The following is a 26,126-nucleotide window of genomic DNA, read 5'->3' on the forward strand; positions in this document are numbered from 1 at the left end:
CCCAGACCCACATGATGGCATGTCCCCATCTTAATAGAGTAGCAGCAGGAAAGCATGCGCAGGCTTAACTAAGCTGCTGCTGCTGTCACCACCCCCAGGGAAGAACATCATATTGCTTTTGTTTTCATAAAATAAAACTTCAAAAATATAAAATTTGCTTTTAAGACTAAATGTGTGCCCTAAAGTATTAGATAATTAAAGGCTGTGACTCCTAAGCTGGTTTGAATAGGAGCCTCTGGGTAGATTACTGGCCTATGCCTGACCACTTGACTCACTTATGAAAACTGGAAGTGTGCATTTCTACAAATTTCCTAGAAATTCAGATACATACTTAGGTTTGCAGGCTACTGCTGTAGTCCCACACTGGGTTGTTATGTGTCACAATTGCTCTTACTTATGCTCAATTAAGCCAGGAAAAGTATCTGATTTTGTGCAGTGAAATGTTAGAGACAATGGCATACTTGTTTTCAATGTTACTTTTCACCTGACTGGGTTATTGGTGTGAAATGTTGGAGCCCTAGTGATTATGAACTGCCCCTTTACCTCATTTTAGTTATACGCTTTCAGGGTAATTGATAGCCACAACCTACAATGACACCTGATAGTTTTCCTCCAAGTTTCTTTTCCCCTTTGATATATTCTTCTTGTATAAAGCTTATAATGCCCAGTAATGAGCCCTTCTGTCATGTTTTTTATCAGTTTAAAATATGCTTTCAGATGAAGAGGCTCCTTGCATACAGTCAATGTTCCAGAAATTATTAGCAATCAGTTGGTTAATTAGTGAGTTAGTGATCAGTCAGTAAATATTTCTTAGTATTGGAAGAGGGAGAATTAGATTCATTTCTGTAGAGTGTTGTCTCAAGAATGGGTTCAGTTGTGAGGTTTTTTTAGAAGAGCACCATCCATCATCAAAGGACAGTCATTTAATCCTCTGTTCTGCTGACAAAAGCTCTCCAACAAACCACTCAACTTGGTGATTGTCCCTTCACTTCTTAAGCCTCCCCAGTGCCTGTTATTTAACACATACCTATGTCAATAACATATAAAGCATAAATGACCTATTCTATTCCAATTCTTCATTTTCTACTTAAATTTTCTCCTTAACTTTTTTTCCATTTGCTTTCTAATTGACTTACCTAGTGTCTTTTCAAACCCAAATTGATTTGTTTCTTTGGGTCTTTGAAATACATTTTTCTCTAAATTATGGATAATTGGTGCACTGGACTAATATATGCATAATATGAATTTTATTTTCACTTACCAATGACACCAAGTAATAATCTCAGCTTCCATTTGTTGACATTGTGTTTCTGACTATGAAATATTTATTTTCATATGTATCAGATATTTTTATGATTTTTCTCTTCTCTTTTCTCTCCCTTGGGGAGTTCCTTCCCCTTTTCATAAACTGTGGCTCCTGTTTGGCTATGCCCATCTTTCCTCACCCTCCAGGGTTCTATGGCCTAGATGAGTCTGATCTGGACAAGGTCTTCCACCTACCCACCACCACGTTCATAGGAGGGCAGGAGTCTGCACTTCCTCTGCGGGAGATCATCCGACGACTAGAGGTAAGAAACAATCTCCATCTCCAGAAAAATCTAGTGGACTTGTTAAAAACCTATATTGACAGAAGGCCTCCAGACTAGTTTGTCTTTTTCTTCTTTATCTTTTTTTAATGTAAGGGAAAGGGAATTTTTTTGCTGTTTTGGAAATAGAAATCCATGTTTTTACAATCAACTATAGTAAGGACAAAAAAATTCTCTGCATTTTAGTCCTAATGGGAGTTTATTTCAGATGTGTGAGGTCCCCAGCACACATACATTCCAGCTGCAGGGCCTTCCCTGGCTCATACTCCCCACCTTTTCTTTTCCTCCTCTCTCTGTCCTTCATCCTTTCCCTTTTTATTCTGTTTTTCCTTCTCCTTTCTGGACTTGGTTAATATTAAGCCTGCCAGGACACTCCTGTACACACTGTAGAGCAAGTTCTACCTGTGTCTGTCCCCTTCTGCACTGACTGGCATCGCTTCCAAACTCTGTATGAGGATGACTTGCCCTTGTGTGACCCAATAAAAGGGATCACCATATGCAAACACAGCAGATCCAAGTTTGTCAAAGAACTGTTTGATTACTTGTGGCAAGTAAGAGCTATGGAAATAGATTTCCAAAGACTGCCTTCCCAGGTAGAAGATTTGAAAGTTTTTTAAAAGGAGAAGAATAAAAGTAGATCAAAGAAGTCTTTCGTGTTTGGGTGCTAGAGTACTAGGCAACTCTGGGGCATCTGTGCAGGAACTGAAGACTATATACTTCATCATGTTACATGTTCACAAAATGGCAGTTTAGGTCTTCCTGGGGCAGAGATTTTAGTAAATGGGACTTTTGGCGGTTTTAGGTCATTCAAGACCAAAACTATGCATGCTTTCGTCCTTCTTGCAGGCTGCACAAACTGAACTGAGGTGGTTGGAACCTGATTAGTAAAATAAATTGAGGCATTGTTTGAAATAAATCAGTTAAGCATTTAACTGCCTTCCTGAAAAGAAATCAGTCAAACGATTGCCTTAACCATTTGCTTCCTGGTTCTCTGGCATCCCGGCTTGATAACATTTGATGGGATTGCCTGCCAGTTCTCAGCCATTAACTGTTCCTCAGTGCTATCCATAGCACTTGGATCTCAAGAGTCAACAGTCACACAGACTGAGAAAACTTAGGCACAGTACTCTTCAGATTGACTGTACAGTCACCTAGAACCCTTCCTAATGTGCATACTCTGAATCATTGTGACACCAGGTATTCCTAACAAGTCCTGGGAGTAACAGGGCTCCCCGAGGGGGCTCCCTCCCTGATTCAGGCACTGGAACCACCCCTCAAGATCCAGTCCACCAAGCCAGACCCTTGCTCCTGTGCTTGTGACTTAGTTGTGTAACTAAGAGGGAGTAAGTTGTGTAACTAAGAGGGAGTAAGTTGTGTAACTAAGAGCTCCAGTAAGTGAAGTCTGTTTTAAAATTCTCTTGTTAATGGTCCACTTTTGGCTTCAGAGTGGAGTAAAAAGATCTGATCATCTATTGGCAACATTTGTTAATTGGCATTAATTTGTGTCATATATCCTACAATGTTGTCAGCGTCCAACTTGGTGTGCTCCCTTCCTCATTTTCAAGCTTGAGGGGAAAGAAAAGTGTGGAAATCTGGGGACCTGGTACTAGCATCAGGTGGATGTGGGCATGTTGAAGAGTCAGCTTTGGGAGGGTTAGGCAAGGAGGGGAGAGCTTTTGGGAGGAGTGGGCATCAGTGACAGTGGGGGGGTAGATGTAGGGGATAGGTAGGCATCAGGGAGCTACACGTGACCATAGAGCCTTAGAAATGTACAAAGTATCTGAATAACTTTTTAAGTATAGAAAAGGCACTGTGTTTATATATTGGATCAAACAGAATATGAGAATTAATTTATACTAGAAAAATTTTAATTATGTATATGACTCACACTATGTTCCTGTTGGATGCTGCTGGTCTAGGCATTCTCATGTTATCTAGATCCACAAATGGTACCCCATATAGACTAGAACATTTCCAGATCACCCAGCCCCAAAGTTACTTTACTTCCTTTTGTCAGACCTCCAGGCCAAGTACCCAGGCTCACTGATCCCACCCCATTCCCTCGGCTTTTTCAGATTTCTCTATCTGGACAGCAGTGGAATTAAATCTGTCTGCACTAGAGGTTACTCTGGGCGCCAGCACCTCTTTTACTCAATGCAGGTGACTGTCCAGTGAGGAGCTCAGCCTCTCATAGTAAAACCTTCCTCCCTAACTCCCAGTGGATATTGTTTCCACGGCAAATATCTCCTCTTCCTCTCAAATTCACCCTTCAGCATTATTCTTTCCAGAGAGCAGAATCAAGGCCGGGGGGCTGTTGAAAGCCTTCCTATGCGTAAACTTCTCTGAATCTTGAATCTGAAGTCTTACTGACCCTGGCCTTTGAATAGGGTTAAGGAGCCCCAAGCCTCTTACTTTCAGTCGGGGCCAATGCTGAAGCCCAGGAGTTGTCTGGGACAGTTGAATCTGCATTCCAAGGGTCCCAACCATAGCACCTCTATTCCCAAAATGTCTCGTGTCCAGGGCTCTTCAGAGAGAGCCACTCATTCTGGGTCAACGTTCCTTGTCCCAACTGAGAATACCCCTTTTTTTTTTTTAATTTTTTTTTTTTATAGAGGCATGTTTAATTTATTTGTTTGTTTGTTTGTTTGTTTTGTTTATACATGCACTGGGTACAGTCAGAAGCGCAGGAGGGTGAGAGAATTCACCAGAGCCAGAGCGGGGAGCAGAGCAGGCAGAAGGACCGAAGTACACTGCTGAGGGGAGCAGCGGGAGGCAGGAGAGGTCTGCGCGCCAGGTGGGACCCTCCTCCAGTGGCCAGGGAGCAGCCGGGGATCGAACCGGTGCCGCAGAGGCTGCGGGCAGCTTCACAACCCAGCACTCTACCACTGCGCCACCGGGGAGGCCCGAGAATACCCCATTCTTGCAGGTTACAGATACTTGAGTAAACTTGTTTGATAATGCTGCATTAACTTGGTATGGATATGTGTACGCCAGATTGCTGGTGTGACCTGATAGAGCTTTAGAGATTCTCTTGATCCCAGTAGAATGAGAAGTGATGAGTCAGCCTAAAGTTCACTGCCCTTTTCTCCTGGGGATTGAGCCAAGAACAGAAAAAGCAAAACATGATGCAATGCCTTACAACTCCATGTCCAAGTTAATAGCTAAACTAGTACTGGTAAGATTGGAGATGGACTGATTTCTAGAGATTTTGACCTAATAGTTTCCACTGAGCTTTTTATTGTTCAGTAATGGAAACATTGCCCCTGCCTGCATCAGGAGCAGAGAGCAAGGAGCATTCTCAAGTTATCTAACCTCCAGGTGTGAGGTGTCATAAGGAGAGACCTCCTGTCCCCTCTACCAGACTTGCAGCCAGAGTTGGGCCACAAGGAATTTGTGTCCTTTTTTAAGCTAATGAAAGAAAGTGATTGTTAGCACACACTATAACCAGACCATGTTTCTCAAGCATATTTATGAAGAAATGTACTGTCTTCTACAGGTCAGTGGATCAAGGTGCAGTAGTGCTGAGGTAGGAATGGCAGGTAGATGTTGGTGCTGAAGGGAAGGCAGGCAGACTGCACGCCCTTCCTGGGCTGCTTGTGTGTCTGATTTAAAAGTTTCCAGCTTGACCATCTAGGATGTTATTAGGGAAATAGTAGGTGGAGTTAATGAAAATACAGTTGAATATTGAGCAATTTGGGGGATAAGAGTGCCAGTCCCCAAGCAGTCAACAGTCCACATATAACTTTTGACTCCTCAAAAACTTTACTAATAGGGCCTCCCCTGGTGGTGCAGCAGTTGAGCACTGGGCTGTGAAGCTGCCCGCAGCCTCTGCAGCGCCGGTTCGATACCTGCCCACCGGCGAGGGTCCCACATGGCACGACAGACCCCTCCTGCCGCGCCTGCTCCCCTCAGCAGTGTATTTCATCAGTCTGCCTGTTGTGTTCCCCGCTCTGGCTCTGGTGAATTCTCTCACCCTCCCACACTTCTGACTGTACCCAGTGCTTGTATAAATAAATAAATAAATCTTTAAAAAAAAAAAAAAACAACTTTACTAATAGCCTGCTATTGGCCAGAAGCCTTACAAATGGCATAAACAATTGATTACACATATTTTTTATATCCTATGTATTTTATACTGCATTCTTACAATAAAGTAAGCTAGAGAAAAGAAATGTTATTAAGAAAATCATAAGGATGAGAAAATTTATAGCACTACATAATATATTTATAAAAACCATAAATTTGATTTGTCTGTTTACCAGAAAATCCACATATCAGTGGACCTGCTCAGTTCAAACCTATGTCATTTAAGGGTGAACTGTAATTATATACAAAGTTCCTTCTGAGCTCCAGTTTCCCTTTTGTCTTAGGCCAGATTGTCCTCCTCTTGGCTAGGATGACAATATTTTTGTTGGCCATTATTTTGAGTTCTGGCAGATTTTACATTTATGGAGCAGAGGTACAATAATACCCATTCCGGCTTCAGGATTTAGGCAATGGGAGAAGAGGGATCTGGTGTCAGGTCCAGAACCTGATGCCAGGACTGTGGACACATCCCCTCTCTGTGCTATGCCAGCTGGTTTCCATGTCTGTTATGAGAACCAGAGGCCACAGACTCTTAAATTCTTGTTCAGCTTTTAACTCCACTGCTGATTCAGTTTTGCTTTCTTGTTCTGATACCAGAATTGCTGGCAGATGGAAGAGGAAGGTGAGCATTGGTCACTTGGCTCAGGAAAGTCATGGCTCCTACAGAATGCTGCCTGGAACCCAGGAGGGTGTCCACAGAGTTGACTGCCTTACTCTCTGGTTTATCTAGTCTCTCCCTCTCTTTCCACTGAGCCCTACCTGCCTCTCCTGCTCATCAGAGCTGACCCACACACTGCCCTCTCACCTTAAGCTTTTGACAGGACACATGGCCACTTCTCATTGTGATAGTGGTGACCTAGGAAGCATCTGATCTATTCAGGACCATTTATTTTATTATATATATATGATTGTGCTTTTCTGTGGGACCTAAAGTTCCTAAAAGTAGTCTGTTACTAAAATGAATAATTTATAATCTAAAAGCCAACGAACCTTAAGTGTCATTGATCTGTGTTATCTCCTACCAGCACTGGGCTTTTCTTTCTCACAGTGTGGGGCACAAAGTCTAACCTTAACGTCAGAGCAGCTGCCTCCCTTGGGAGCTTTCCAGACCCCCAGCTGCTGTTGTCCATCCTCCCATTGTTAAGTAATGGATTAAACATGTGGGTCATGCCTCAGCCCAGGTTTCTCACCATCCTCTCCTTGTCCATTGGGATTTGTGCAACCTGGGTCCCTGGAGGAAGCACTTCATGACTGTGTTGGGAGTCAGAGAAGGTTGAGGGGCCAGGCCTGATTGCCATACTAGATCTCTACCCTTATCACAGTAGCTCTTGGTACATTTGAAATGAAGGCCACCTGTTAGTCCCCAGCCTCCTAAGTGGCAGTCAGCGAATCTGGGTGAAAATCCTCCTGCTTGTTGTGTGAAACAGATGGCCTACTGTCAGCATATTGGGGTGGAGTTCATGTTCATCAATGACCTGGAGCAGTGCCAGTGGATCCGGCAGAAATTTGAGACCCCTGGGATCATGCAGTTCACAAATGAGGAGAAGCGGACTCTACTGGCTAGACTTGTGCGCTCTACCAGGTACAGGCTGCACTCAGGGTGCGGGATATGGAATGTGCACTTCCAGGGAAAAAGTGATTCCAATGTCTATTGAGCACGGCCTGTCCACCATGGGTGGGTGTTTGGGGTGTGAGCACACCCTCACGGATTATGTGATTGGTCCTGGTGACATGGCCCTAGAAGGTGTCATTGTTCCCATCCAGGTTTGAGGAGTTTCTGCAGCGGAAGTGGTCATCTGAGAAGCGTTTTGGCTTGGAAGGCTGTGAGGTGCTAATCCCTGCCCTCAAGACCATCATCGACAAGTCCAGCGAGAATGGAGTAGACTATGTGATCATGGGGATGCCACACAGGTACCTGCCTGGCCCTCCCACCTGTTCATATTGGACAGGACACTGAGCAGGCAGTGAACTGGGTTCTCATTGCATGCAATGGTGCCATTCTTGCCCCAGGTAACTGTTGCCACAGCATCAGTCCACAGGCACAGTCCCACCCATGGCCACAAGTGGTTTCAGACAGGCATCTAGGTCTTGTGCTCAGCCTCACAAAAATTAAGCCCAATACCCTCCCTTTTTTTTTTTAAACAAATAATGTTTATTGAAGTAAAGTTGCTTTACATTGGTGTATCTGCTTTGTGGGTTATAGGTTTAAACCCATACAAATGTGTGGTTTCACATCTAATGTGAATGCCCTAATAATCTTCCACCATGTTCTCTTGGCCCTTCCTTTATTCCCCCATTCCTACCCTGCCACCCTCCCCTTCTGATTGCCTTAATTTTGCAGTCAGATGCCAAGGGTTTATTATTGGTTTGTTTTAGACTGACACTTTGTTTTGTTTCTCTATATACCACATATGAGTGAGAATACCCAGTTTTTGTCTTGTTTCACTTAGCATTTTTCTTTCCAGTTCCATTCATGTTATCACAAATGACAAGAATTATCTTCTTTTTTTTTTATTTAAATTTATTTTTATATTCCCCATACAATTACAACCCCCTTATTTTGACCCCAAGCCCTCCTTTCCCCACCTCCCACCTCCTATAGAGTGTCTCTGATTCATAGTTGTTTGTTGATTTTGATATTTTCTTTCTTATAGTTATTCTTTTTCTTGGTCTCTTATTTAAGTTTTCTAGATTCCTGCTATGAGTGAGACCATCCGGTATTTTTCTTTTTCTTTCTGGCTTATTTCGCTGAGCATGATCCCTTTCAGCTCCATCCATGTTGCTGCAAATTGCATGTGTTTATCTTTTTTGAATGCTGAGTAATATTCCATGGTGTATATGTACCACATCTTGATCCAATCATCTATTTTTGGGCATTTGGGTTGTTTCCAAAGCTTAGCTATAGGCCCAAGAATTATCTTCTTTTATAGCTGAGTAGTGTTCCATTGTGTGTGTGTGTGTGTGTGTGTATCTATACACAGCACACATATACCACATTTTCCTGATCCACGCCTATCCATGGACAATTAGCCTGTTTTTTTAATTAGCTATTGTAAATAGGGCTGTAGTGAAGATAGGAGTACACACATCCCTTAAATTAGTGCTTTTGTATTCTTTGTGTAGATACCTAGGAGTGGAATTGCTGAGTCATATTTTTTTTTTTTAAAGATTTATTTATGCATGCAAGATCTGGGGTATAGGTCAGAGGTGTGGGGGACGGAGTGAGAGGATTCACCAGAGACAGAATGAGGAGCAGAATAGGCAGATTTACTGAAATACACTGCTAAGGGGAGCAGCGGGCAAAACAGGAGAGGTCTCCTGCGCCATATGTGGGTTAGCTCCCTGGCTGGGATCAAACTCAGGCCTTAGAGGTGATAGTGCTAAGACTTAACCCCTAGGCCACCAAGGAGGCCCAAAGTTCCGTACTGTTTTCCATAGGGACTGAACCAGTCTACATTCTCACCAACAGTTTATAAGGGTTCCTCCCCCCCACCCCCCATATCCTTGCCAAGACTTGTTGTTTCTGGTTTTTTCCATGTGGGCCATTCTCATGGCATAGATGGTAGCTCTTTGTTTTGAATTACATTTTCCTGATAAGTGATGAGCAGTTTTTCATTGCCTACTGGCCATCTATTGTCTTCTTTGGAGATGGCTATTTAGCAAGCTCTTCTATTCAGTTTTTGATTGGGTTGTTTTCTTTTTGTTGAGTTGTATAAGTTCTTCATATATTTTGGGCATCAGCCCTTTGTCAGATATATGCAAATAATTTCTCCCGTTAGTAGGATGTCTTTCTGTTTAATCGATAGTTTCTTTCACTATGCAGAGTAAGCCCAATGTCTTATCAGGTCACAACAGAGGATATTTAGCCCAGAGGTCAGAACAGAGACTATGGGGCAGTGGCGTTTTCTGTTTTCGCCTTTCTTCCTCCTACCTCATGTGGCCTTGGATGCTGATGAAAAGAAGCTAGATGCCTTGTACCACAGGGAAGGGAGATTGAACAACATGACCAGCTATCCTGCTATCTAGAGTGCCACGTTAATGACCTTCTCACCCCTGTGCATCTTAGGGGGCGGCTGAACGTGCTTGCAAATGTAATCAGGAAGGAGTTGGAGCAGATTTTCTGTCAGTTCGATTCAAAGCTGGAAGCAGCTGATGAGGTACCTAATTTCTATTAGAAACTTCCAGCATGGTTTCAATCCTTTCAAGACCCCTGACCCCACATTCTTCTCTGGAAATACTTATCAGGAGCTGGGATCCTCCATACCATTCACCCCCATACCTGGCCACCCCCAGAGGCTTCCCCACTGGAGTGAGGACCTGTCCCTCTGACCACAGAACCTTTACCCTGTGCTTTGGGTGGGAGCAATTCTGGGAAGAAGCTTTCCCATCCTTCCAGGAATGGAAATTCTGGGAGTAGAAATAACACACAATAGGACTGTTGTGCAAAGTAAGCCTCCCCCTGCCCAGGATAAAGACACACTGTTTGTGCTGCCAGGGTTCTGGAGACGTGAAGTACCACCTGGGCATGTATCACCGGCGAATCAACCGTGTGACAGACAGGAACATCACCCTGTCGCTAGTGGCAAACCCTTCCCACCTTGAGGCCGCTGACCCTGTAGTAATGGGCAAGACCAAAGCTGAGCAGTTTTACTGTGGGGACACCGAGGGGAAGAAGGTAAGTTTGCTGGAGCCTGGCCAGGGAAGGTCCTGGCATGTCTCAGACTTTGTTTCTGGAATTTAACAAAATATTCTTATCTTTGATTTTTCTCCCCTCCCCCAATTTTAACAAAATATTTCAAACAGTTGCTAACAGAAAGTTTCTAATAGACTTTGAAATACAATAATAGCAATAATAAAATAGTCGCTATTACATATAAGCTTTCTCCCAAGTTGTGACCACCAGAGCTAGGCAGAAAATGATTTGCTTTTGTCATAACCACATCTCTGGAAAAGCCAAATAATGTGTCACTGAACAGGAGGAGAGAATCTTAAGGAAAAAGTGTGGGTAAGTCTAAAGGAGAAACTGTAAAACTGGCAGATGTGAGAATAGCTCCCTCATCATTGTAAGGGAGGTAAGCTCATGGCACTCTCAGAAATGGAGGACAGAGAGCCCTGGAGCTGGCATTTTCCAGTTGTTTGATGGTAAACACTCGGTGTTGATTGGCCAGCCTGCATGTGTTTAGAAATCCTCAGTTGATTACAGCTGTTTGTCCTTGCCTGCTCTGAGGATAGAGGTCTGAAACTAGTTATATAATTTTTATTACTCAATGATGACATCAAATCTAAACTATCAGAAAGATCATAAGCTATTGTAATGTGTCTGTGACATCAGCTTCACCACCCTCCTCTTATGGATTTCTTGCACTTTCTAGAAACAAGACCATATGTAATGAATCTGATAGACTATACACAGTATGATAATAGATCTGCTAGTTACTGGCAGATTTATACGGGTGTATGTTGGCAATGCACCTAAAGGTAGTCAAGCCTCAGACATCAGGCAGTCATCACATTTTGTTGAAGGAGCAGCAAGATTTAGGTAGGTGGGAAGGAAAGAAAGTACTCTGAAGATGAAAGATAGGAGCAAAGTTGGAGGATGGGTTGGAGGCCCTGTGGGCAGAGCAGAAAAGAAGCTGGGGCAGAGAGAACTGGTCCACGAATGCCCTGGACAAAGATCAGACTTTTTAGAGGTGGAACCAAGTATTAGTTTACAGCATTCTGTAATTTAAAAATTCTGTAAGTCTACTGATACTATGCAGTTATACATGGAAGATGAAGATAACTGCTGGTGATAGAGTCTGGGCCAGAGGTGATGTTGGGAACAAAACATAGTTCCTGCGTTAGTTGACACCTGCAGTAAAGAAAGAGTATGACTGCTGGGGAAGATGTTAGGAAGTGGAGGTTATTTGCATGAACTTGAAGGCTGGACATTGCCATAGAAACGCCAGGTCAATGGAAAGGGGCCGCCCATGTAGTACCTTCACCAGTGAGACGGATGGCTAGGATGGGACAGGGAGGAAGTCAGCATTGGTGACCAGTGACTCCAGTACTTCTGCCCCTAAACAGACCTTACACTTGTGTTTACCATCCACTTGAGCTAGTAAGTTCCTGGTTAAGATGCTTGGCTGTGGACATTTTGAGACAAGTAGAACAAGAAGGAATGAGATTACCAAAAACTTTATGTGACATCCACATTCATAAATTATAGAGAAAGGTCACTCAAGCAGTGCTTGCTTAGAATGCTGTAAATGTCCTGAAATGAAATAAAATAATTTTGAAAAAGTAGTAAAAAATATGAAGTGCTTTAAAATGATCACTCTAGTCTTGCGAGCTGTGAAGTCAGAGAACCTCGTTAGCCTTCTGGTCACCACCTTGTTGTAGAGAGTGGTCACACTGCCCAAAACCCCCAGGCCACCCTTCTCTCAGCCTCTCTGTAATCTTACAAAAACCCCAGGTAATTTGATTCTCTTCAACCCAGAATTTAGGGAACTGGAGTATGTGTTACATAACTTTTAGTGTTGAAGGAAAATTACGTAATTTTTATAAATGTGGTTGAGGTTATTCAGTAACCCTGTGCAAGGTTGAAACTGACCTAGTGTGGCTCTGAGGTAATGTGGCCTTTGGGATGTTGATGTGGGCAAGCAGCTCCCCGGTGTGGCAGGGTGACCTGCAGCAGATGGAGACCAGCTCCAGCCAGGGTTCAGGCCGGGCCACTGGAGTAAGCCAGACAAACGGAGCATAGGAGTACATGATTCCAGCAGCCAGCCCTGTGCTGAAGGAACCTGAGGGACAGCTGTGCAGCCTTGTAATGAAGGCAGTATGACGTCACAGAAAGATCAAGAGAAAAGGCCACCCTGAAGTGCACGTGACAACAGAAGATTGTGCAGAGACAGCTCTGTAAGAAGGAAATGACACACCATGGCAATCAGAAAGAAACAGCCTATCTTCTAGTTACTTTCCCACCCACCAGGGCACCAAGCTGGGACCTGGCTGGGACCACCCATGAGGAGGCCCCTAAACAGACCAGACACTTGTGTTTACTGTCCATCTGAGCTAGTGAATGTCCCTGCATCCATCAAAGACTGGAAACGTGGGGAGCCAAGGAGACATGTCAAGAAGGCATCAATGAGTAGGGGTGGCTGGGACATGGGGGACACTGCACAAATGTATAATGTGTTGAAGGCAATGGGAACTAAGGATCTCACAGTATAGGAGGTGTTTATAAATATGGAAGAAAACAGAAAAAAGTTGGGTTGGAATGAAAGGTGTAGCTATGCTATATTTCAAAGATACAGAAACATCTATGTGTGTGAATGGATATACATCTGTTTTCAGTTTGTTAATGTTGAAAGTCCTGGAAGTGGTAATATCTTACTAGTGATGAGCACCCAAATACTGGTGATAAGTGCCATTCTCTACTGAAGGAACTAGCCCCCTTAGAGAAATGGTTGCTTTCAGGAGTGGGCAGGATAAGCTCAACGTGAGGCCGAAATCTGTTGTTCCAGAAAGTGATGAGTCTGAACCACATCTGGGATATGTGAGCACCAAAATAACTACTGTCATGAATCAGTTATAACCTGTCGAGTAAAATGGGATCCACAGGTACATCTAATATAAATAAATAAATAAAAGGCAAGAAAGAAATGAAGTTTCTTCCTTGCAGAAGACACCAACAAATCAATGTAGGAGTGACACCTGGCAGCATGCAGGAGGTGGTCATTGAGGCTCGTGGGCAGAGGTTTGGTGGGGTTTTCCTCATAAATACTACCACTGATCTCACACCAAGGAGAAAATAGTGAATTTAAAAGGAGAAACAGCAGACAGCTACTTACACCAGTAACTGAAGTTAACCTCACCAGCATGGGGCAGGCCAGCTCAAGCACCATCCCTGAGTCTCAGTACACAAGGATGTGGAGACAGGAGAGATAAGGAGTTGCTCCATATTGAAGGAACTGAAGAGACTTGAACCTATGACGCCACAGCCCAAATCCAGGGTTTGGGTGGGTGCAGGTCTGAGCCAGCACTACTTTCCTGGTCAGAGTCCCGAGTGGTGTGTTCAGGGACGGTGGACATTGGCTCTGAGCAGACCATGATAGTGGGATGGTGGGTGTGTAGACATGGAGCAGATACGCTGGGCTGCTGGCAAGTCTGGGGCTGGGGCAGGTTTGGGCATCTTTGTGCTCTCCTGTCACTTTCTAAATTTGAAATGATCTCAGAACAGATTTTGAAAGCAGATTGTGACTTAATCACTAGTGTACCTTATGGGCATGGCAGTCAAGATTGTGTTGGATTTAGGGTCTCCCTTATGTATCTGCAGGTTATGTCCATCCTTCTGCATGGAGACGCTGCTTTTGCTGGTCAGGGCATCGTGTACGAGACTTTCCACCTGAGTGACCTACCATCCTATACAACTCACGGCACCGTCCATGTGGTTGTCAACAACCAGGTAACTGGGTTTTTCCAGCAACAGGCAGGCATGAGGTCTTTTGGTTGTGAAAGGCCAAGACCACAGAATCAGATCAGTACCTGATCACTTTTTCTCTTGAGGATTCTATGCTCATATCACTCTTACTTAAGAATGACATTTCTTAGTTATTGAAAATATTTGTAGTTTTTTAATTATAAAAATATAATTTTTATGTGTATTATAAATAATATGGACACAGGAAACTTTTTTTTTTTTTTAAGATTTACTTATTTATACAAGCACTGGGTACAGCAGAAGCGCGGGAGGGTGAGAGAATTCACCAGAGCCAGAGCGGGGAACAGAACAGAGAGACTGACAAAATACACTGCTGAGGGGAGCAGTGGGTGGCAGGAGAGGTCTGTGCACCATGTGGGACCCTCGCCAGAGGCCGGGGATCGAACTGGCGCTGCAGAGGCTGCGGGCAGCTTGGTAGCCCAGCGCTCAACTGCTGAGCCACCAGGGGAGGTCCCACAGGAAACTTTTTAAGTAGAGAGATTTTAATTACATCACTTCAGGTAGTGGTGGTGTTTTAGAACTTTTTCTCTTGAACATATAGATAACTTTTCTTTTTTAAGAAACAAGTTCTACATAACTATTTCATATCCATTGCTTCCTTACCACATCATTTTTCATGTCATAGTCTCAACTACTATTTTAATGGAAATATCCATTATAGGTTACTTGAGAAAATAAACATTTCCATGTTGTTAGACCTTTAGGAGTCTCATTTTCACTGTTTTAAATAATGCTGTGATATATAGTCTTATAGGTTAATACTTCTGCCCATCTCTGACACATGTCACTGTTATATCTTCAGTCAACTGAAGGTGTCTTAGGGTACATCTCACTAACTTATGTGAGCTTTCATGTGCCTTTTAAGTACAGGCATTGCACTTGATACCAAAGAAAGGGTGTGTTCCCTGCCCTCACAAAGTCTGTAGTTTAATGCAGGGGAAGGGGTCTGTGAGATACTGGGTTAAATGTTTCTTTGAAGATTTGACCATTAAATGAAGATTAAAGGTCAAGTGAACAAATATTAGGGAGCATGGATCAAGCTAAGGAAACGGTCCCTGTGTCCAAGGAGGAGGCAAGGTCATCCCAGCTAATGTGTAGGTTGTATGAGAGGCAGCCCTCATCAGCCAGCTTCTGCAAGGCCCCCAAGTAAAGAGGATCTTGTTCCAAATCCAGAGAAACTGAAGCAAGGGGACAAGAAATAGTTTGATTTATAAAGATGATTGGTTGCCACTTACAGAATGAGGAGGGCAGAGAAACAGTTGTACCTATCCCAGCAAGAAGTAGAGAAGGGAAATTGTTAACACTGAAGTAAGTGTGGTTTTCACTGTATAGTAACTGCTGAAGAATCTGGTCAGATACAAAAGAGTGAAGAATAGTATCAAGCATGGATATCCACACAGTATAACAGCTATTTATTAAGTGTCAGACATTAAATTAGGTACTTCCCAGACTTAATCCAGTTGCTACCTATGGTTTAGGTGGTGTTAATTCCCATTTTACAGAGCAGAAAATTGAGCAGAGTGAATAACTTGCTTGAGAACCAGTGTTTGATCATCTTTCCTTCACATAATATGAGGAAGAATTTTGAAAGACTTTTTTTTAATTTATTTATGCATGTAAGACCTGGGGTATAGGGCACAGGTGCAGGGAGTGAGAGGATTCACCAGAGACAGAGTAGAGCAGAACAGGCCGATCTACTGAAATACACTGCTGAGGGAAGCAGCAGGGGAGACAGGAGAGGGCTGTTGCACCCTGTGTGTTGAACTCATGCAGCAGTGGCTGGTGATAACTTGATAGCTCTGAGACTTTAACCCCTGTGCCAGGTAGGCCCAATATGAAGAAGAATTTTGAAAAAGTGCCAAGGACATGAAAAAATGTTCATCACTTATTAGGGAAATGCAAATCAGAACCACAATGAGATACTACCTCATATCTGTGAAAATGGCCATATTAAAAAAAAAAAAAAAAACGCACAATAAATACTGGTGAGGGTGTGGAGATAGAGGAACCCTCTTACACCGGAATGTAGGAATGTTGGTAGGACTATAGACTGCTCCAGACAGAGTGGGAAGCAGAATGGAGATTTCTCAAAAGACTAAAAATGGATCCGCTATATGACCCAATATTCCATCTACCCAAAAACACACAAAAACACTAATTCAAAAGGAAACCTGCACTCCTATGTTTATTGTAGTACTATATGCAATAGCTAAGATATGGAAACAACCTAAATATCTCAAAACGGATGAATGGTTCAATAAGATGTGGCATTTAAAAATTAAAAAAAAAAAAACAGAAGCTGTGGTGTATACACAGTGGAATACTACTTGGTAATGCAAAAAAGATAAACTCATACAAAATATATACCAAAAAAAAGTTTTTAAAAGAGAAACTTGCACAATAGTGCAGCAACACGGACAGAGCTGGAAGGGATTATGCTAAGCAAAATAAGCCAGAAGGAGAAAGATAAATACAGAACGGTTTTACGTACATGTGTAATATAGAGAAACTAAACAAATACTCACACAAAGACAAACTTTAAAACTAACCATTCAGCAGCATCTCTCCTGCCCACCTGTGACTATGCAGGTGTTTTTCTTCACCAACCTTTCCCTCTGCAAAGCAGCAGAGGCAGCTCTTTCTGCCCACTTATGTCTGTGCAAGCATCCTTTACTTCCCTTCCCTTTTTATAATAAACCTGCCCTTCTGAATATTAAAAAAAGAACCAAAAAACCACACAACCCTTGAAAGCTGACCATATATCTGAAGCATCCAAGAGAGAAAGAAGGAGTGGGAGAGCGAGGGCTGTGAACAGAATGGGGGGACAGCACAGTGGAATATGGTGAAGGATTATGGTGCTTTGGGTGAAGTAAGGTGACCACACCTGAGGTGAGAAATCCTGTACTGTCAAAAATTAACAAGGATGTCATCACCTCCCTGGTGGCCTCGGGGTTAAGTCTTAGTGGTATCACCTCTAAGACCTGAGTTCGATCCCCAGCCAGGGAGCTAACCCACATATGGCACAGCAGACCTCTCCTGTCTCACCCACTGCTCCCCCCTTAGCAGTGTATCTTAGTAAATCTGCCTGTTCTGCTCCCCACTCAGTCTCTAGTGAATCCAAATACCCCCTGCAACTCTGGCCTATACCCCAGTTCTTCTATGCAAAAATAAATTAAAAAAAAAAATTAACAAGGAGTGGCCTCCCTGGTGGCACAAAGGTTGGGATGCAACCTGTGAAGCTGTCTGCAGTACTGCAGCACGAGTTCAATTCCCAGCTGGGAGCAACCCACATGACGCAGCAGACCTCTCCTGGCCCGCCCACTGCTCCCCTCAGCAGAGTACTTTGGTCAGTCTGCCTGTTCTGTTCCCTACTCTGTCTCTCGTGAATCCTCTCACCCCCCACGCCTCTGGCCTGTACCCCAGCTCTTGCATGCATAAATAGATGGATCTTTTAAAAAAAATTAACAAGGATGTAAACAATGGTACTTCATACTTTTCATTAAAAAACTTTTTTTAATTAAAAAAGTGATTATGGGAAACTTTCAAAAAAAAAAAAAAGAGCCAAGGAGAAAAGCCTTAAAAATAAAGAAAAGACCATTACTCTACTACTGTATTTTAAATCAGTGACTAAGTACAGAATGGACTTAGTGCTTGTGGGTAGAACTGAAATGTTAGCAGGAGAACTAACATTGGAAAAGGGCCAGCAGAAATCATTCAGAGAAATTGGACTCCCAGACTCAAGAAAACAGTTTCCCACAAGTAAAATATCTAGACTTGGGTGAATTCAATCTAAGGGTCATACGTAGATTATTTAATTTGATGGCAGAACCTACATAGTAATGGCTTATAAATCATGGCAACCAGATGAGGTGCCAAAGACATTTTAAATTTTTGTTTGAAGGCATAGAAAGGAGAGTCCGTTAAAAAGACCAGAATAGATTCTTAACCTAAACAAAGGACATGTCACTAATATAGTATGCCACCCAGGCCCTTGACCGAGTCCTTCATTTTTGTGCACTTGGTTGAGAAGTGTAATGTGAACAATGTTGTGGTTGTGTGACTCTTAATTATAACATGCCTATCAGAAATTCCTGGTTAATGAGTTAGTGATAGTAGCATACACTGTCAGGTTCACACTTTTATCAGTGACAGAAGGAGAAACTGAGGAAGTAACATTTAGAGATGACCCAGAGTTTAGAGGGAGAGCTGAGATGCACATTTAGAATCAGGATTCAGAACTCTCAGTCCAGAAGGTTGAGGTACAATCAACAGGACTTTTATTTTTATTGTTTTATTATAAAATTTTTATTTTTTTATTATACTTTATAAATTCACCCATTTTGGATGTAATTCTTTAAATTTTCACAAATGCATGCAATCATGTAACCATCATCAATGTGTGAGTTTAATCATTACAGAAAAAAACTCCCTGGAAAACACCATCTCTGATATATAGAAACCAGTCTGTGGCTTTTTTAGTCTGGCTTCCCACTTGCATTCATCTTTATTCTTGTGATTTGTTTATTCATCCACCCACTGAAGGGACTTTAGGTTATTTTCTGCTATTGGCAATTATAATTAAGGCCACTGGAAAACTCCCCATGCAGATTTTGGTACATGTATCAGTTTTTCTTAGTCTGTGTAAATACCTGTAAATACCAAGAGATGGAACTGTTCTGTATGTTAACTATATGTTATCCTTTACAAGAAACTGCCATACCTCTCCAAAGACACAGACAACTCGTAGGCACATGAAGTTTCTCATCATCTCTTATTATTAAAGAAATGCAATTTGAAACAACAATTACATATCACTTAATTTCTGTGAGACTGGCTCTTATCCAAAAGACAAACAACTAGTTAGAAAAGATGTAGAAAGCGGGCCTCCCTGGTGGCCTAGAGGTGAAGTCTCAGCTCTATCACGGCAAAGGCCCACCTTGACTGCCTGAGTTTGATGTCTGGCCAGGGAGCTAACCTACATATGGTGCAGCAGACCTCCTCTGTCTCTCCTGCTGCTCCTCTTAGCAGTGTATAGCTCAGTAAATCTGCCTCCTCTGCTCCCTACTCTGTCTCTGGTAAATCCCGCCCCCGCACCCCCCTTTCCCCCCCCCCACACACACTCTCACACTCCCCCACACCTCTGGCCTGTATCCCAGTTCTTCTATGCAAAAATAAATAATTTTTTTTTTAAAGAATGTAGAAAGAAGGGAACTCTTAGGCACTATTGGTGGGAATGTAAATTGGTATAGGCATTATGGGAAGCAGGAGATTCCTCAAAACATTAAAAATAGAAGTCCCATATAATCCAGTTATCCCACTTCTGAGGTATTTACCTGAAAAATTTAAAAACAAAACCCTAATTGGAGGAGATCTGTACACCTCCATGTTTACTGTAGCACTATTGAAGATGTATTCCTGCCATTTGCATTATGATGGATGGATCCAGAGGGAATTATGCATATAACGAAATAAGCTAGACAAAGATAAACACCATATGATTTCACTCACATGTGGTATATAGAGAAAATAAACATACAGATGAACCTAATAAAACAAAAATTAACTTTTGGACTTTCAGATTAATTTTTTTTAATTTAAATTTTATTTTTATATTCCCCATACAATTATAACCCCCTTATTTTGACCCCAAGCCCTCCTTTCCCCGCCCCACCTCCCATAGAGTGTCTCTGGTTCATAGTTGTTTGTTGATTTTGATATTTTCTTTCTTATAGTTATTCTTTTTCCTGGTCCCTTATTTAAGTTTTCTAGATTCCTGCTATGAGTGAGACCATCCAGTATTTTTCTTTTTCTTTCTGGCTTATTTCGCTGTGCATGATCCCTTTCAGTGCCATCCATGTTGCTGCAAATTGCATGTGCTTATCTTTTTTGATTGCTGAGTAATATTCCATGGTGTATATGTACCACATCTTCTTGATCCAGTCATCTATTTTTGGGCATTTGGGTTGTTTCCAAAGCTTAGCTATTGTAAACAGTGCTGCTATAAACATAGGGGTGCAGGTGTTCTTTGGAATTGATGTTTCTGTGTCCTTTGGGTAAATACCTAGGAGTGGAATTGCTGGGTCATATGGAAGCTCTACGTTTAGTAGGTCCAGAAATCTCCACACAGCTCTCCATAGTGGTTGGACCAGTTTGCACGCCCACCAACAGTGCAGGAGAGTTCCTTTTTCTCCACACCCTCGCCAACATTTGTTGTTGCTAGTTTTTTTAATATGTGCCATTCTCACTGGTGCAAGATGGTATCTCATTGTAGTTTTGATTTGCATTTCCCTGATTACAAGTGATGTTGAACATTTTTTCATATGCCCTATCAGACTAATTAATGGTTGCCAGAAAGGAAGGGAAGAGAGGAGGGAGAAGAAACAATGGTATAGCAAAGAATAGATTTGGACTTTTAGCAGTGAACTTAATGTAGCATGTACACATGTTGATTGGAAACAATGAACACTTGAAACTTACATAATATTCTGCATTGTTACTTCAAAATAAAGAAAGAAAGAAAACCTTAAGGAAAGAAAAACAACTGCCAAACTATTACCCCAAATGTCTATACTACTTTGCAGTGAATGAGTTCCCGTTGCTCCTCTTCCTTGCTAGCTCAAGATACTGTGTTTTTTGCATTTTAACTTTTATGTTCTAATATGTGTATAGTGTCTCATGTGGCTTACTCTGTATTTCCCTAAAGACTCAAGGTATTGAACATCTTTTACTGGGCATATTAACTGTATATTATCTTAGTGAAGGCTTTGTTGGGTGGAGAGATAGCTGATTGTCTATTAAAGTTTGAGTTCTTTATAGATTCTGGATCAAGTCCCTTATAAGAGATGTGTTTTATGAAGATTTTCTTCATTTTATAACTTATCTTATTCCTACCAGTATCTTTCATGAATTAAAATTTCTTCATCTTCATAAAGTTCTGTTTATGAATTTTTTCTTTTCTAGGTCATGGTTTTAGTGTCAAATCTCAGGAAACTTTACTTTTCCAAGTAAACTTTTTTTGTAACTTTAAAAAGATTTTTTTAAGGTTTTATTTATTTTTATATGGAACTGTGATGTAGGCCAGAGGTGGGGGCGGGAGTGGTGAGCAAATTCACCAGAGACAGAGTAGGGAGCAGAGCAGGCGAATTTGCTGACATACACTGCTGAGGGAAGCAGCAAGCGAGACAAGAGAGGTCTGATGCACCATATGTGGGTAGCTCCCTGGCCAAAACTCAGGCCATAGCAGTTATAGCGCCGAGACTTAACCCCTAGGCCATCAGGGAGGCCCTTTAAAATTATTTAGCTATCCTTGGTCATTCATTTGCTTTTTATATATTTTAGAATTGTTAGGGGGAAAGGGTGTCCTGAGCAAACGCCATACAGGCTTTGTGCACTCCTCCCCCACTCCATCAAGACACTGGGAACTACAAATCCCATGATCCCCAAAGGGAAGGTTGCGAGGACTTGAGGGCAGAGTTGAGCAGCTATGTTCTCTGTTTGAGTATTTAACTGGCCATGTGGCCGGGGGTCTCTATAAGGTTTCTATTTTGAACATTTTATATTAATTGGGTGACATAAAACATCCTTTGTGACTGGCTTCTTTCACTTAGCAATGTTTTCTTTTTTTAAAGATTGGTTTATTTATGCATACAAGAGCTAGGATGTATGCCAGAGGTGCGGGAGGGTGAGAGGATTCACCAGAGCCATAATGGGGAGCAGAACAGTTGGCTTGACCGAAATACACTGCTGAGGGGAGCAGCGGGTGAGACAGGAGAGGTCTGCTGTGCCATGTGGGTCAGCTCCCTGGCTGGGGATCAAACTTGTGCTACAGTGGCTACGAATTGCTTTGTAGCGCTGAGACATAATCCCTTGCGTCACTAGGAAGGCCCAACATAATGGGGTTTTTTTTGTTGATTTTTTTAGTATTTGTTTATTTTGTAGAAGAACTGGGGTATAGGCCAGAGGTGCAGGAAGGGGTGAGAGGATTCACCTGGTGAGACAAAGTGGGGAGCAGAATAGGTAGATTTACTAAAAGAGGAGCTGCTAAGAGGAACAGCAGGTAAGACAAGAGAGGCCTGCTGCGCGATGTGGGTCAGCTCCCTGGCTGGGGATTGAACCCAAGCCATTATGGTGACACTACATGCTGAGACTTAAGTGCTGAGTCTTAACCCACCAGGAAGGCCTTTTTTCACTTAGCATAATGTTTCAGTGTTATAATATATCTTTTTTTTAAAGATTTATTTTATTTATACAAGAACTGGGGTACAAGCCAGAAGTGTGGAAGGGTGAGAGAATTAACCAGACAGAGCAGGGAGCAGAACAGGCAGATGGATCAAAAACACTGCTGAGGGGAGCAGCGGGCGAGACAGGACTGGTCTGCCATGCCATGTGGGTATCACCCTAGCCGGCCGGTAATCAAATGCATGCTGCAGAGGCTGCGGACAGCTCCACAGTGCTGCATTCAACTCGCTGCACCACCAGAGAAGCCCAAGTATATCATTCTTTTTATTGCTCATAATATTCTTTTTATTGCTCATAATATTTTTTAAAGATTTATTTATGCATACAAGAACTGGGGTTCAGGCCAGAGGTGTGGGGGGTGAGATGATTCACTGGAGACAGAGTGGGGAACAGAACAGGCAGATTGAAACACATTGCTGAGGGGAGCAGCGGATGAGTCAGGATAGGTCTCCTGTGCCACGTGGGTAGCTCCCTGGCTGAGGATCGAACTCGTGCTGCAGTAGCTTCGGATTGCTTCATAGGTTGCATCTTAACCCCTTGTACCACCAGGGAGGCCCCGTTGCTCATAATATTCTGCTATATGCCTGTTTCACATTTTATTTACCCATTCACAATTGAGAGATATTGGATTGTTTCTGCATTTTGATTATTATAAATAATGCTACTGTGAACTTTCATGTACAAGTTTTTATGTGAACACATTCTTACTTCTCTCATTATATATTCCTGAAAGTAGAATTGCTGGATCATATGATGACTCTGTTTAACCGTTGAGAAACTGCCAGGCTGCTTTCCAGAGTGGCATCACCCTTTCATTTCCCATCAGGACTGTATGAATAGTCTAGTTTTTTCATATTAACACTTGTTATTGTCTGTCTTTTTTTATTTTAGCCATCAAAGTGAGTGTGAAGTAGTACCTCATTTTTGGTTTACATTTCCCTAATGACTAATGTTATTGTGACCATTTGTATTTCTTTGGAGAAATATCTGTTCAGATCCTTTGCCCTTTCTTTTAATTGATTTTTTCTCTTTGCTATTTTTTTTTAAGATTTATTTATTTATGCATACAAGAAATGGGGTATAGGCCAGAGGTGGTGGGGGGAGGTGAGAGGATTCACCAGAGACAGAGTGGGGAACAGAACAGGCAGATTGACTGAAATACACTACTGAGGGGAGCAGTGGGCGAGGCAGGAGTGGTCTGCTGTGCCATGTGGGTAGCTCCCTGGCCAGGGATCAAACTAGTGCTACAGTGGCTGTGGATAGCTTCATAGGTTGCATCTTACTCCCTTGCGCCACCAGGGAGTCCCTCTCTTTACTATTGAATTGTAAGAATTCTCTCTATTCTGACCACAAATCCTTTATTAAACAATAATTCACAAATATTTTCTCCCTTTTTACAGGTTGTTTTCACTTTCTTGATGTTGTCTTTTGAAGCACAAAATCTTTAATTTTTACGATGTCCAATTTTATGTTTTTTTCTTTTCTTGTGCTTTCTTTTTTATTTTTAAAGATTTGTTTTTTTTTATGCATACAAGAGCTGGGGTACAGGCCAGAGATGCAGGGGTGAGAGGATCCACCAGAGACAGAGTGGGGAACAGAACAGACAGACTGACTGAAATATACTGCTGAGGGGAGCAGCGGGTGAGACATGAGAAGTCTGCTGCGCCATGTGGGTTTCTCCCTGGCCCTGCCGGGGATGGAATCTGTGCTGCAGAGGTAGTGGATTGCTTCATAGTGCGGTGCTTAACCTCTTGCGCCACCAGGGAGGCCCCGTTTCTTATCCTTTTGATGTCATATGCAAGTAGGTTTGCATAATCCAAGTTCACAAAGATTTACTTCTTTCCTTCTAAACATTCTGTGATTTTAGTTGTTAGATCTATGAACCATTCTAAATTAACTTTTGTGTATGCGTGATGCAAGGAAGGGCCCAACTTCGTTCTTTTGCAAATGGATACCAATTGTCCCAATCATTTGTGGAAAAAGACTATCTTTCCCCATTGAATTGACTTGGTATTGTAGATTTCTATGTTTTGATGAATTTGGGGAATCTTTTTTTATTCGCCACCATCACCCATTTCCTCTGCCCCTCAAGTCTGTTCTCTATATCTGTGAGTTTGGGTTTGTTTGTTTTAGATTCCACATACTGAGATCATGTAGTATTTGTCCCTGTCTGCTTTATTTCACTTAGAATAATGCTCTTTTTTTTTTTTTTTTTTTTTATAGAGGCATGCTTTATTTATTTATTTATTTGTTTGTTTGTTTTGTTTATACATGCACTGGGTACAGTCAGAAGCGCGGGAGGGTGAGAGAATTCACCAGAGCCAGAGCGGGGAGCAGAGCAGGCAGAAGGAGCGAAGTACACTGCTGAGGGGAGCAGCGGGCGGCAGGAGAGGTCTGCGCGCCATGTGGGACCCTCCTCCAGTGGCCGGGGAGCAGCCGGGGATCGAACCGGCGCCACAGAGGCTGCGGGCAGCCTCGCAACCCAGTGCTCAACCGCTGCGCCACCGGGGAGGCCCTAGAATAATGCTCTTAAGGTCCGTCCATGTATTGCAAATGACATAATTTATTTTCTTTATAGCTAAATAATATCTCATTGTGAAATTACATATCTCATGTGAATATTACATATTCTCCCATTGATATATTGATGGACACAGGTTGGTTCTGTGTCTTGATTATTGAAAAGATGCTGCAATAAACATCGGGGTAGCAGCTATCTTTTATTTTTTTAAGATTTATTTTGTATTTATTTATGCATATAAGAACTGGGGTATAGGCCAGAGATATGGGGGTGGGGGGAGTGAGAGGATTCACCAGAGACAGAGTGGGGAGCAGAACAGGTGGATCTACTGAAATACACTGGAGCAATGGGTGAGACAGGAGAGGTCTGCTGTGCCATGTGCATCAGCTCCCTGGCCAGGGATAGAACTCATGCCACAGTAGCTGGCGATAGCTTGAAAATACTGAGACCAGGACCTCCCTGGTGGTGCAAGGGGTTAAGCACAGCACTGTGAAGCTATCCGCAGCCACCGCAGCACAGGTTCGATATCCTGGCCAGCCAGGGAGCTGCCCACGTGGTGCAGCAGACCTCTCCTGACTTGCCTGCTGCTCCCCTCAGCATTGTATTTCAGTCAGTCCGCCCGGTCTGTTCCCCACTCTGTCTCTGGTGAATCCTCTCACCCCACACTCCACACCTCTGGCCTGTACCCCAGTTCTTATATGCATAAATAAATAAATCTTTAAAAAATAAAGTTTGTCAAAACCATATTTATACTACTAAGGAATTAGGAAATAAGCCTAATGCCCGTAATAGTAATAGAAGAGTCTTGGCACAAGTGTTGGCAAAACCATTAGAAGGGGTATTAACAATTATTGGACCTCCTTGGTGGCGTAGAGGTTAAGTCTCAGCACTATCACCACTAAGGCCTGAGTTTGATCCCCTGCCAGGAAGCTAACCCACATATGCCACAGCAGACCTCTCCTGTCTCACCCACTGCTCCTCTTAGCAGTGTATTTCAGTAGATCCACCTGTTCTGCTCCCTGCTCTGTCTCTGGTTAATCCTCTCACTCCCTGCACCTCTGGCCGTTTACCCCAGTTCTTCTATGCATAAGTAAATAAATATATATTTTTTTAAATGTAGTATTAGGGCCTCCCCTGGTGGCACAGCGGTTGAGTGCTGGGCTGCTAAGCTGCCCACAGCCTCTGCAGCGCCGGTTCAATCCCTGGCCGCTGG

The 26,126-nt window shown here is 42.7% G+C and overlaps 1 protein-coding gene across 2 annotated transcripts in view; it reads left to right on the forward strand.

Moving 5' to 3' along the window:
• Positions 1-26,126, forward strand: part of OGDH (oxoglutarate dehydrogenase) — a 78,070-nt gene that overhangs the window by 40,363 nt on the left and 11,581 nt on the right. For both annotated transcript variants that reach the window (XM_037493072.2, XM_037493063.2), the window contains exons 5-10: positions 1,453-1,568; positions 7,100-7,254; positions 7,437-7,583; positions 9,739-9,829; positions 10,168-10,347; positions 13,990-14,118. In XM_037493072.2, the coding sequence (XP_037348969.1) occupies positions 1,453-1,568; positions 7,100-7,254; positions 7,437-7,583; positions 9,739-9,829; positions 10,168-10,347; positions 13,990-14,118 (818 nt within the window). The remainder of the gene's footprint in view (positions 1-1,452; positions 1,569-7,099; positions 7,255-7,436; positions 7,584-9,738; positions 9,830-10,167; positions 10,348-13,989; positions 14,119-26,126) is intronic.

This window comes from Talpa occidentalis, unplaced genomic scaffold, assembly GCF_014898055.3.
Source record: "Talpa occidentalis isolate TD23 unplaced genomic scaffold, MPIMG_talOcc4v2.1 talOcc4.10, whole genome shotgun sequence".
In the NCBI taxonomy this organism is placed as follows: domain Eukaryota; kingdom Metazoa; phylum Chordata; class Mammalia; order Eulipotyphla; family Talpidae; genus Talpa; species Talpa occidentalis.